The sequence below is a fragment of the Rhododendron vialii genome, chromosome 1a (genome assembly GCF_030253575.1).
Source record: "Rhododendron vialii isolate Sample 1 chromosome 1a, ASM3025357v1".
Classification (NCBI taxonomy): domain Eukaryota; kingdom Viridiplantae; phylum Streptophyta; class Magnoliopsida; order Ericales; family Ericaceae; genus Rhododendron; species Rhododendron vialii.
Genome location: NC_080557.1, coordinates 37846019 through 37860059, shown reverse-complemented (window position 1 = coordinate 37860059; position 14041 = coordinate 37846019). Strand labels below are relative to the sequence as shown.

General features: G+C 36.3%; 1 protein-coding gene across 1 annotated transcript; it reads left to right on the top strand.

The window, feature by feature from the left end:
- Positions 1–10647: 10647 nt before the first annotated feature.
- Positions 10648–13833, top strand: LOC131302753 (large ribosomal subunit protein eL30-like). The gene is made up of 5 exons (XM_058329581.1): positions 10648–10797; positions 11103–11208; positions 11709–11810; positions 13402–13470; positions 13570–13833. The coding sequence occupies exons 1-5, from the start codon at positions 10774–10776 to the stop codon at positions 13608–13610; spliced, it is 342 nt and encodes a 113-aa protein (XP_058185564.1). The 5' UTR covers positions 10648–10773; the 3' UTR covers positions 13611–13833.
- Positions 13834–14041: the final 208 nt, after the last annotated feature.

Genomic DNA, 14041 nt, shown 5'->3' with positions numbered 1-14041 from the left:
AAAACGACAACGTAAGTAAGTAATTAGGAAGTAAGTAAGGATTTCCTTACATATACGTTGAGTTAGGGTCAAGGGGTTCTACATTATACTTTCCAACATACAGTTCTACGTTATACGTTGAGTTAGTGGACGAGGGACTCTACCTTACTTCTTGGCGGTAGTCGGCTACGGAAAGTACGTCGGTGGTCGGACGGAGTAACTTCCTACGGTGGTCTCCGGTAGCTTCGAAAGAGAAAGGTTTCTCTCGAAACTTCTACTTGACTAATACTACCACTACTTTTGGATCGAAGGGTGGTCGAGTGGCGGTTTAGTGGCGGCCTAGGTTGAGTTTCTTGAAGAACTCAAGAACAACTCAAGAACAAGAAGAACAAAAGCAAGAACAAAGAAAGAACACTAATTTTCTAGAGAGAGAAGTTGCTAGGTGAAGGTGTGAGTTCAAAGGCATGGGAATGGCTCTATTTATAGGCAAAACCTTGGCCCTCTCCTCCCTCTCATGGCCGGCCCCCCTCTCTCTCTCTTTACCTCAAATTTTGACACATGGCATGCACTTATGGAAGGTTAAAGTCTAAACCTAGGCTTGCATGGCTAAATGGTAGGCTTGCATGGCTAGGATTTGCTAAGGATTTGATCTTTGGGAGATTTGTTGCAAGGATGGGAGACAATGGTACAAGATTTGGGTACTAATCAAATATGGAAGTACAAATGGGGAGTTAAGTTTGGTTAGGGAAAAGATTCTCCAAGGATGAACAAAGATCAAGGAAAGATCAAGCATGGTACCACCAACCTTCCTCTCTCCTTCCTCCTCTCTCTCTCTCTCGGGTCTCTCTCTCTCTCTCCCTCTCTCTCTCTCGGCATTCTCTCTCTCTCTCTCTCTCTCTCTCTCTCTCTCTCTCTCTCTCTCTCTCTCTCTCTCTCTCTCTCTCTCTCTCAAGTACACACACACATATATACATATATATGCAAGAAAGAATAAGAAAGGTACAAAGTACAAGATTTCCAAAATCAAATACCTATTAAAGAAATCCAATTAGGCACATGCCCCTTTAAATAAATAAACTAGGGTACTTGTAATCTAGGTAGATCACACCTCCCATTAAACAAATCCAATTGGGTACAAAACCCCCAATACAAAATAATAAAAAGGTACTTAGGAGAATATTAGGCCTTAAAGGCTACAAGGCTAATAAGTACTTTCAAATTAAAATATGGGTACTTCATCACATGGGGTTTTAAGAAAAAAAAGATTAATTTAATAAACCCATGTACTTGGTGAAAGAATAACTCTATTACTCAATGGATAATAAATACCCTAACGGTTATCGTCCAATGGATAATAAGGTACGAGTACTTTAAATCATAATTTAAGTCTTTTAAAAGACTACATGTCCTTTTGAATTTTACCCATGTGTTTATATATATGTACTCTAGTCAAATATAATAAAGGAAAAGCTTTTGTCCAATGGGTAAAGATTTCCCTAACAATCTTTGTCCAATGGACAATAGTTACTATGGTACTTTTATTAGAAAAAATAATCAAAAGTACTTTTCAAAATAATTATAAATATCATTTCTTTTAAAAGATCAAAGTACTTGTCAAATCTTTCAAAAACCCTTTTAATATAAAGAATTGGGTTTCTATTATCCAATGGATAATAGTTCCCCTAACATTTATTGTCCAATGGACAAAGAATAAAACCAAATTAATAAAAAGAAATAAATAAGAAATTTCTAGGGTTTGAAAAGTTTGACTAGTCACATCAACTTTATTGGAAGATTCCCTAGTCACATCGGTACTTTGTTTTGGTCAAAAGAGTTATTACCCAATGGTTACTAACTTCCCTAATGGTTATTACCCAATGGATAATGATTTCCCTTGCGGTTAATAACCATTGGACCAAGAGTACAAGTACCTTTTATTTAAAATAAAATTTTGAAAAGACTACATGTACTTTTTATAATAAAAAGTTTATTATCCAATGGACAAAAATTACCCTTGTGGTTATTATCCAATGGATAATGGAGGGGTGGGAGAATCCCCAATAAACAATGCATATAAGTACTAGCACATGTTTTTATAAACCATTAAAATATTATATCTTTGTACTTATCAAAATATTTTAAAGGAAAGCCTATTGTCCAATGGATAAAAATTACCCTAACCATTATGGACCAAAGGGTAAAGGCAAAGGTTCAAAAGGTCCAAGGGTTTCAAAAGGTCCAACTAGTAACTAGGTAAGTTGGTTGCTCGGTTCCTCCAAGTAGTCGGTTGGAAATTAACCAAATTGGCCAAGTAGGGTTTCTAGTTGAGACCAAAATCTAACTACAACGAATTTTACAAGAAAACATATAGTCACTCAAAAGAAAATAAGTAAATTAAATAAAATTCAAATTTTTAACGAAATTTTTATAGACCAAAATTCAGGGTCGTTACATTGATGTTAGTGAGTTTTGATGATTTTAATATACTAATTTCAATGTACCTTTTAGTTTAAGTTATCTATGTAATTTTAAGTACTTAAAATAGTTTATAGTGATGATATATCACTTTTAAACGAACCGTGGTTTGAAACTGAAACCAAACCGCCTTTGAATGGTTTGGATTGGTTTGGTTTTATGAATTTTATGGGTTGATTTGATTCTCTAAATTCACAATCCATAAGTAGTGGTTTGGTTATTGAATTACTATAAAAACCAATTCGGTCCATGCTCACCTTTACTCCAACCAGTCAAAGCATTGCAGAAAACATCACAGAAGCGTGATAGAAACCCCACAAATGGGGAGAAATCCCACAGGGGACACCAAAGAAGAAAAAAAAAAGAAGAAGAGAAAAACCGGTAATAGAACTAGATAGAGTCCACCATATCGGAGTAGACTTCATCCACTAACCTAGATCTCCCACTTCGGCGAGAAGGACGCCTCTGGCGACCATGATCTGCAAGTCACTACCTTCAAAAGCCGTCGGACTACACAGCAGAAGAGGTACCGGAGGAAGGGCAGCGGATGGTGGTTTGGGGAGGAGGAGGATAGGGGTGAAGAGGGAAGGAGGAATAACCTCCGAAATCTAAAATCGGGAGATGGAAAAACCCTACGAATGGGAGAAATCTCTCCCCTTTCGTCACCCATTGGGGCGTAAAACCCTTGGGGGAGGGGAAAGAGGATATACGGGGAAGCGGCTTCTTTAAGGTTAGAGAGAGAGGGTTTTCTTAAGGGTAAAATGTTTTGCTCATTTACTAAATGAGCCAAACCGAACATTAATAAATTGAGCTAAGTTCGCGAGCTGTTTAGTTCGTTTACAGTCTTACGGATAACAAATTATGTTAGCCATTTAGACATGCAAGATTCTGGCCCCTTAATTTGCAATCCATCTTCACAAGCCCCTGGCTGAGGACAATGCTCTTTGGAGCCCCTGATCTTAGTTTGGACTCCAAAATGGGTGTAGTGGAGTTCCTTGCATCTAGATACACATGGTCCTGAACACAATACTAAAAAACGAATGGGGAGTGATTTTGTCACTTCCCTTTTTGTTAATACCACTCTCGTTTGTGTCTTGATTAGATGATTTGTTTTGTGAGAGAATGAGAGTGACATTAACAAAAAAAATGGAGTGACAAAATCAATTCCCAAACGAATATGTGAAGTCACATAACTATATATCCGTATTCTGAACGAACATAAAAGAAAATATCAAACATGGCAACACATGTCAAGAAGCCACGGTCCATGCACAAAGCTAAATTAATCTTGAAGGAGTATATGATTTAGGAAGATGTGTAAGAGCATGTACACTAGACTATGTAAACATGCATTTTAGGTATTTTGGCTATGAAAATGTGTAAAAGTGACCTGCACCAGTCTCTGTAAATGGTTCGGGAAAATCCCTCAAACCATTGTAGCTCGCTTGTTTTACCGAAGCACTATTCATCAGCAATTGATTAAAGTATTAAATCTCTCTCTCTCTCTCTGCAAATGAGAGTCTTGGGCAATGATCTACTGTTGATCTGGTTTCAAAGCGATCGACAACGATGTGGGTTTCAACCTTCTCACCGACAACATCAGCTCGTGGAGGAGGCAGAGCAGCACTCCGATCGTACTGACAATCATCTTTATTAGTTATCTCTCTCTTTTGTTTGCAGGTCTGATGCATATATACATATATATTTGGAGTTAGGAGAGAGGAGGAGGACGCCCATGGCGGAAATGGAGGAGGAGATAGAGTCGACGGCGGACCATATGTGGAGAACGTGAGGCGGACCAGACGTCTTCTTCTTCCTTTCCAATTTGAAAAACCAAAAAAATAATATTTTAATAGATGATAGGTAAATTGAATAGTATTGGTGTAGTGTTGACAATAATGAATAGCAAAATATATACCGTTCACTAGCAACTTTTGCTCAAATTTATGTAGTGTTGGTGTACATGATCTAATAGAGATATGATTAATAATACCCTACTTCCCATGATATTATACATCGTACACTTCTTAAAGATACATGTATTTGATTGATGTTCATATTCGACGAAACAAACAAGAGATCCCGACCCCACCCCCAATGTACCCCCAGTCTACCCAACCCCATTTTCTCCCTTATTTACTTAAAAAATCTTTATATCTTTTTTTATTTATTTATTAAATAGTATTTAAGTATTCCGATTTTCAATCCGATTGAATTGGTGCAAAGATCTTATTTGTTTTATCATTTTATACCCAATTGTCAGAGTAAATTTTACTCTAAGGCCTTTCAACGAGCATTCTAAAACTCCTTATTTAGTTTCAGGTCTCTCTTAGGGTACTTATTGAAAAATCTTAGACCCAAAAATTCATTACGACCATTTATGATGAAATAATAAGAAAAATAAGATTTTTGCACTTATTAAAACGAATTGAAAATTGGAACACTTATTTTTTTACACCGTTTATATATATTAAAAATATAGTTAAAAAATTAAGTGTTTTAATTTTCAATATGTTTGAACCGGTATAAAGATATTTTTTTTTGATTATTTTATATTAGATGGTCATAATAAATTTTTTGCTCTAAAGCCTTTTAATAGGCATCCTAAGAGAGCCCTGAAAATAAATAAAGAGTCTTAGGGTGCTCGTTGAAAGGCCTTAGAGTCAAAAATTCATTACAAACATTTAGAATGAAATGATCAAAAAAATAACATCTTCGTACCGATTCAAACAGATTAAAAATTGGAACACTTTTTTCCTTTCTTTATTTAATTGTTTTTATCTTATTTATGGCACAGAGCTCGGGCATTGCGAGGGTTCCTTTTGATTTCTTTCATTATTTATTTAATTACTTATTTAATTTTAATTTGATTAACTCAAATTATATTTTCAACTAAATTATGTTTATCTATGAAAATTGGAACGTTTTCGGTTCAAACGAAATAAATACACCCTTTCTATATTAAAAAAATATAGTTCAAAAATTAAATGCTCCAATTTTCAATTTAGTTGAACCGGGGCGAAGATCGTATTTTTTTGATGATTTTATTCTAAATGACCATAATGAATTTTTTGCTCTAAGACCTTTCAACAAGCATTCTAACTCATTATTTAGTTTCAGGGCTCTCTAAGAGTGTCCATTGAAAGGCCTTAGAGCCAAAAATCCATTACGACCATTTAGAATGAAATGATCAGAAAAATAATATTTTTGCATCAGTTCAAACGGATTGAAAATTGAAACACTTGTTTTTTTACACCTTTTATATATTAAAAGTATTTCAATTTTCAATATGTTTGAACCAGTACAAAGATCTTGATCATTTTATCTTAAATAATCATAATGGATTTTTGGTTCTAAGGCCTTTCAATGGACACCCTAAGAGAGTCCTGAAACTAAATAATGAGTCTTAGGGTGCTCATTGAAAGGTCTTAGAGCGAAAAATTCATTATGGCCATTTAGAATAAAATGATCAAAAAAATACGATCTTCGCCCTGATTCAACTAAATTGAAAATTGGAGCACTTAATTTTTGAACTATATTTTTTTAATATAGAAATGGTGTATTTATTCTGTTTGAACCGAAAACATTCCAATTTTCATAGATAAACATAATTTAGTTGAAAATATAATTTGAGTTAACCAAATTAAAATTAAATAATAATTAAATAAATAATGAAAGAAATTAAATAAATAAGATAAAAACAATTAAAGAAAGAAAGGAATTATGGGGTGGGGTGGGGGGTAATTTGGGAAACAGGTGTGGGGTCGGAGGGGGGGTGGTGTCGGGGGTAGGCCTGTCAATGGACCGGATCTGATCCGATAATGTCGATCCGAAAATCTGAATCCGGTAATCTAAATACGGATCGGATTCGGATTTGGATTAAATCCGTTATCAATCCGAATCCGAACTTTATTTTTTTTAAAATTTTTTAATAAAACAGTAAATTTTTTATTTTGAAAAATATATGTTTAAGAAGTTGTACTTTTATTTTAAATTTTTTATTTTTTATTTTGAAATTTGTTTTTTTGCTAAAATTTTTAAAAGTAAAAAAGTTTTCGGATCGGATTCGGATTTTTGGATCGGATTCGGATTTTTCGGATTTGGATCCGGATTGCCACTATCGGATTCAGATCGAATTTGTGTCTTATCGGATTTGGATCTGGCCCATTGACAGGCCTAGTCGGGAGGTGAGAAAAGCAATTTACAACAAACAACGCATGACTCTGTTTGATAAAACTGAAAACTGAAAGCTAAAAACTGAAAATTAAGTGCTAAAATCTGAATGCTGATTTTGTTAAGCTGAGAAGCTGTTTGATATATACTGAATTTTAAGCACTGAATTAAACAAGTTGTTTGATCTGTAGAAGGAACTGAAGTCTTAAATTCATTAATTTTCCAACTTTGCCCTTCAAACCAATACTCCTATTGTGCTTTTCATTATATATTTGAAGAACGAATATTATGATAGTATTCAAATCAAGAAATATATTCATTGTCACAATTTGTCTCTTTTTTTCTTCTTTTTTGAAACCAACCAATAAGGCAGAAACCATCGCCACAACTAGCACCAAATGAATAGAAGATTTCAAGACAAATATACATAAGCAATCAGAAAACACACACCACCAAATGAATTAATTAAGGTTCGATTCTTGAGGTTGGATTGCAAGAAAAGAATTTTTTGTGAATTTCCTAATTTCGACGTGAATGGTATGCTTTTTTTACTGGATCGAGGAGAAGATTAGTTGAGATGCGCAGCTATCGAATTAGGAAAAAAAGAAAAGAAGAGAAAGAAAACACATACCACAAGAGTTATGACCCTTTAGTTCTGAATTTTGGGAAAATAATATGCTTGCAAACAATTACAGTACATTTTTTTTTATCCGAAACAATTACCTAAAGCCATTTGTTTATGCAACAGAGCATGAAATGGGGGTAGGTAATCAAATGGGTTTGAACATCGAAATCCCCAAATCCAGAAAGATGCATGAATCCAGTAAATCCAATCTCGAAATTCCAGCAGCACTACTCCACGTTTCTCAATTACAATTCTGAGAGAGAGAGAGAGAGATGGGTCTTATTAGTTGGAGAAGTTTGACAGTTTTGATCAACCTAGGAATGGGACAGAGGCGAGGGTATGGAAGAGACAAGAGGGCAAAGAAGAAGCGAGAAAAAAAAAAAGGAAACCGTGTTGCACTGAGCGTGTTCAATGATAAGTAATAAGCAGGGGGGGAGCTACTTAATTTTTTACTCTTTGCTTTTGCCGTGCTCTGAACATATTCAGCACACACTATTTTGGTTATCAAACCAACTTATTTGATTTTTACTTAATCTATTCAGTTTTAAGTGCCGAATTAGGTTATCAAACAACCCCTTAAGTCTATTTTTGATGTCGCTAGGGAAAGGGATTCGGTCAAAGTCAGCAGAAGAAAAGCAACTAAATCGATTTGTCCCTGAGAGGGTTCGAATCTCAGTAATAATAAGATTAGAGATTTGTCTAGTCATTTTGAGGTATACAAATTGGTCATTCGGTTAAAAGATAATAATATGTAGTAGGCTATTTTTTTTTTCAGTTTGGGCCATTATAAATAGTGGTGATAAACATGTCAAATGAGCCCTAATTGATCAAGCTTGGTTTGATAACTCAACGAAAATATGTTCAAGCGTAGCCTGTTTTTGAAATGAGCCGATCTCAAACAAATTTTAATCAAGCCAAACACAAGTCGATTTCAAGTAGTTTTAATTTTTTTGTACATAATAAGCCGAACAAGCAGAGTAGTAGCTTGGCTTGAAAATATTAACGAGTTTTTAAAATATGTTCAAGTTTGGTTTGTTTATGTAACAAACCAATCTTGAACAAATTTTTAACGAACGAACACGAGTTCAGACTCGAACAGCTTGATTCATTTATTAACAACCCTAATTAAAAAGCATTCACGTGTTACCCAAACTACATCAACTAATAGTGGAAAATTTCCCACCGTTAAACCTTAATGTAATTGTGAAACTGGGAAAATTTAATGTGTGGTACGTTATTATTTTTTTTCAAGAAAATTTTGGTAAATCGTTATATAGGTAAAAGCCAAAAAATTTTGCAACCACGCCAGTAACAAGATCGTGTTATTTTTTGCATCGCATGAATATATTATCTACAAGAGAATATGGTAGAGTTCAATCTTTTCTTCTTTTTTTGGTAAGTAAAAATTTATATAACCAAAATACGCGCACGAAGCTACAAGAAATCAACAGAGGCATCCCCCTAGCCACCTATACATCAAAAGGACCAAGAGACATCCAAAAAACAAACTCACAAGGAAACTATGAACAATTGTTTGTAGAAAATATCCTAGAATCTAGAAGCCAATCATCGCAAAGCCTCTTGTTCTGTATGGAGAATTTGACAACTGACCAAAAGCTAACCTTGGCTCTCACATAGTTCAAGACTTCACCACAATCCCATCAACACCTCTGGATTTGCCTTGGAAGATCCTCAAGTTCCATTCCCCCCAAAGAACATAAATGAAGGCTGTCAAAGACAGCTTATACAGAGAATCACGCAAGTCCCTTGTCTATACCGGACTGCCCACTCCAATTCTTGGGCCAAAGGCAGAACAGGCCTAGTAATCCCATTTCTTGCCAAAATTTGCCTCCAAATCATCTTAGAAAGCTGGCATTCAAAGAAAAGATGGCTATGAGATTCTATATCAGTCAAGCAGAGAGAACAAAGACAGGGCACCACCATACCCCAACTCACTAACCTTTCCTTTGTTGACAGCCTTCCAAGATAGCCAACCAAGCAATGAAACTCCATCTAGGCACACCTTGGCTGAACCACACAAGTGTATGCCAAGGTTGGAAAGAATTCCTATGCCGACAGGCTTCCCAAGCTGATTTGGCTGAAAATTTACCATCAGAGGTTAAAAGTCCATATGACCTTATCAGGAACAGATGGATTAGGGAGAAAGTACCGAGTTTGCCTAATAATGTTCATAATGATCCTATTGTGCTGCCTAGGCCATTTCCAGAGACCATTCTCAATAACAGAAGATACTTTAACCGTGAGAGCCCGTCCTTTATGAACCACCACAGAATCACCAAACCTTTGGAATAGAGCCCCATCTGGATGCCAGTTATCAGTCCAAAAGAAGGTGTCCCTACCATTACCAATAACATATTTCATCCACTCCTTACAGATAAGTTTTAGCTTCAGAAGTTTCCTTATTACCCAAGAAGCTTCATTTGGAATTGGAATCCCCCGTAGGCTTTGACCTTTAAGGATATAGACATGTACCCATTTCATCCATAAAAGTGTCAGCTTTTTGACTAATGGCCCGAAGATGTTTCATGTTGATAGCTCTATTCCACTATTTTATGGATCGAAACCCCAAACCCCCTTCATTCTTGGGGACAGAAAGAGAAGACCAGCTTACTTTTATCCCAGTATGCTTCAAATCTGCTCCAGACCAAAGAAATGCACATAGAACACTCTCAATCTCCTTAGTGATGTTTTGAGGAAGGATAAAAATGGCACTCCAATATGTTTGGATGTTGAATAGGACAAACTGGACTAATTGGCCCTGCCTCCATAAGATATAGATTTTTGTGTCCAGAATCCTAGCCAGAAGAGTTCAATCTTGGCCGTCCAAAATATTTTTGGACAGTTGAGATTGAGTTCCGTAATAACTTATTCACGGAGCTCCCATGAATCTCTATCTACAAATACTCACCAAACAATTAGTGAGGACAGGCTAATAATATTCATAGAGCTTCGCTAGATTTTTTTTTGATATTTTCTTGTTTTGTCCTTATTCAATTTTTCTGCGTTTTTTAGTTTTACGCTTGATTTTTGTGGATTATTGATTCATTTCGTCAAGATGAATCGAAAAAGTAAAAGAATTATATGACTTTTACCTTTTTTTGGGAAATGATTTTGTCACTCCCTTTTTGTTAACGCCACTCCCCTGCAAGTGTATTTTTATGCAGGGGAGTGACGTTAACAAAAAAAAAGAGTGGCAAAATCAACAGCCCTTTTTTTTGAAATAAATTCAAGATAAAACTCAAAAAGTCGGTTTAATAGGATACCAACAGATGCACCCAAAAAACTCGGCCCGTTACCACTTTAATTCCTCGGCCTGACACTTGCAGGCCTAACGTTGGGCCGCTGAACCTGACCCAGGCCCAATAACATAATCCGGACGGCCCAGCGAAACAAGTAGTATTAAACTCCACTCCATAAACCCTAATCACCCTCTCTTCCCACATTTCTAGGGTTTCTTCATCGCAGTCGAAGTCGGGTTCTCGCTCCTCAACCAACCAACCATGGTCGCCGGCACCAAAAAAACCGTAACGTCTTTCCTCTGATTTGCGATTTGAATTTCTGATTCTCTTTGTCTAAATAGAAACCTTTCAGTTTATTCTTTACTGCTGGAAAGGAAAATAGTATTTTCTGATTCAGCTTTTATCAGATTTTGTTTGGTCACCGAGAAAATGAAACTCAAGAAAATTTGCTTTGATGGCTTTAAAAGCCGAGATCGTCTCACAGTGTTTTGGCTAGTAGATTTAAAGTTGTGAATGTTATAGGGTTACCTGTTGAAGGCTATGGTTTTAGAGAGCATGCTGATGGGGTTAAATGTATTTTGTTGTTTCAGAAGAGGACTCATGAGAGCATTAACAGTCGGCTCGCTCTGGTTATGAAGAGCGGGAAGTACACCTTGGGATCCAAGACTGTTCTGGAGACTCTCAGGAACTCCAAAGGTTGTTTCCAAATCCTTCTTGTGTAATTTGCTTAGTTATTCTCTGGATCTATTTTAAGTTTGCTAATACAGAACCGATCCCACCTGCTGTAAACAAACTTAGTTTGCCTGACCGCACCGTAAAGTGGAGCCCCTTTCTCAGCTATTTCATGCAAGTTTTTGTTACGGGGAGGTTGGGTCCGAAAGATATGATTGCAAGGCACACCTTTTACCTCTTGAGCTAACCCTGTTGCGCTTGCTACTGCAAAAAGATGTAGTACTCTCCTTTGGTTTTCAGGTATAAAAGATTGAAATCGATATAGAATTGGCCAAAGGCGCTGTTTATGAACAGCTCTTCGGTTCAGCAGAAATTGTATTGCTGTGGAAAGCATATTTATGCTGTAGTTTTCAGAAAGAAATTAAGTGTTTTTAAATTTTGTGCGCATTGCTTTCTGGATAAGTTAGAAGAAAGAATAAAAGTGAGACGGTTATTTGAATTGGTTTGGTTTTTATGTTCTTCAGCAAAGTTGGTTATCATTGCCAACAACTGCCCTCCTCTTCGGAAGTCTGAGATAGAGTACTATGCCATGTTGGCGAAGGTTGGAGTTCACCACTACAATGGAAGTAAGTTTACTGCGATTTGTATTTAGTTACTAGTTCTGTTCTTTCTTTCCTTAACTTTTTGTTTTGTTTCTTTACTGTGTACAAAGTGCTATCCGTACAGTTATGATGTAGATGTATTTCTGATATTGAAAAGACGATTGGGACTTCACACTATGTCTTTATAGCATTTTTTCAGTCAGTTGAAATTCAATTTCAGCGTAGCAGTTAAGAGGTGGTCAGCTTGTAAAATGCTCTACCACTCTGATCTTTGGCCTGATTGGTACTTAATAAGTTGTATCAATGTCTTTTTTTGGATGTGTCTTGCTTATTGGAGAGCTCATACTATCGTGTGTGACCACGGGATGGGGCATGACCTGTTATATATGAATCCATATATGCTACTATATGATTGCTAGCTGAAGTTCTGTATTTGACTATGGAGAGTGGAACGTGGATACATGGAATGAGATCATCTAGCTTAAACCAAGTATTCGCAGCAGGGTCCATTGTGTTGCGTTGATTACGTGTTGCTCCTACTTTTGTACATTTAAAATTGTCTGTAAACAAAATATTTTTGAAATCCCCATTTCTTTTCCAGTATGAATCCTAAATATTTTTCACTTTGATCGTTTTGGAATACTTACAACTAGTGTGGCTTGGGCTTGATTTCTCAAACCCTGAGGATCGTAGTTTCTTCATCTGAATCCTGAAGCCATTGGTTTTACCTTTAAACATATTCTTCGTATTGGTCCATACCCAACTTTTTTATTAATACCACTGTTGGGTGATTGGAATCGTCCATACTTTTATGTTTATTTCATTATAATTTGGAAGCTGCTTGATTTTTGGACAAAATTTTCCATAATTCCTTCCAAATCAGTTCTATTAAATTGGAAGCTGCTCTCCAACTTCCTGTAAGGTTGTTGCAAGTTGGTGAAACTTTTACTTTGTAGAGGTGAGGAAATGCTGATTTCCACCGAACAACACTTTAGTGGACAACGGAAACCCTGAAATTGGAAGCTTGTTTAAAAAAATGTTTGCAGGGAATTGCTTGGGCTTGGAATTTAGTTCAAAAGTACCTTGAATTAGGAGTAAAGTTTAAAATAAAAACCTGGTTTGGTATAATATCGAGGAGATACGATAGTAGGTCTGCAACCCACGGAGGGATTCTTAGAGCATGCGAATGTAGTCCAGTTTTATCCCCTTGTTTCATTGTACTTTTGGAAGTGTGAAGTCCAAAATGATTATTAATTAATGCGGGAACATGGTTCCAAACAATGGGGAAGGTTCTGCTTATTCTCTCCAATATACATGTTGCTGTGCACGTAATCAGTTATACTTTACAATGGCTAACTCATGTATCTACCCATAATATCTGGCATTGTCCCATGACCTGGTTTCATTTACTACTTTCGTCGTCATTGAATCGTGTTGTGCTTAGCTTGTCTTGTTTTCTTTCCTCTGCCATTTACTTTGAATTGCCAGAATGCAAACATAAGCCAGATTGCTTTGTGTTCTTCATTTCCCCCATTGGTGGTGGTTTAGGGAAATCATCATAATACATGCTTTAGGTGGTTGCTTACCCTGAATGTTTCCGTTTTGTTTGTATCAGATAATGTGGACCTAGGGACTGCTTGTGGCAAATATTTCAGGGTTTGCTGCCTAAGCGTAATCGACCCTGGTAAGCATTTTAGCGCTTAAAATCTAATATTTGTTAGTTAGGTCTATCAGATCCTCGTATTTTCGGTTGATGTAATTGATCGTATTTCTTGGATTTCAGGTGATTCTGACATTATTAAGAGTATGCCAACTGATCATTGAGGAAACCTTGGGTAGTGAATTTCGGTCATGGAAAAGTTTTGGTCTGTTTGTCACTGTGTTATTTGCTGTTTTTTCTCTAGAAGAAGTCTGATTAATGAGAGGATGCTTTGCTCTTTTGTAATTGTTGTGGTTTTAAGCCGCACATCTTTATTTGAGACCCCGCTGTATTGCTTTTGACCTTTGTTATTCTCAGTTTTGAGTACTCTACTCTCTTTTTCTTTCATCTTTCTTCCGTCCATTTCCCGTCATAGCTGATGCTTGCAACACTTCACTTAGCTCCCTCGCCCGAAACAGAGGGTTTTCTTTTTCGGATCCTAGACAGTCCAAATCCGGATGCATTGGTATAGCTAATGGTTCGGACTTGCTCGAGACTCTTACTGAGCAAATCTAAACTATTAATTGTAGCAATGGACAATGCAGATTTGGACTGT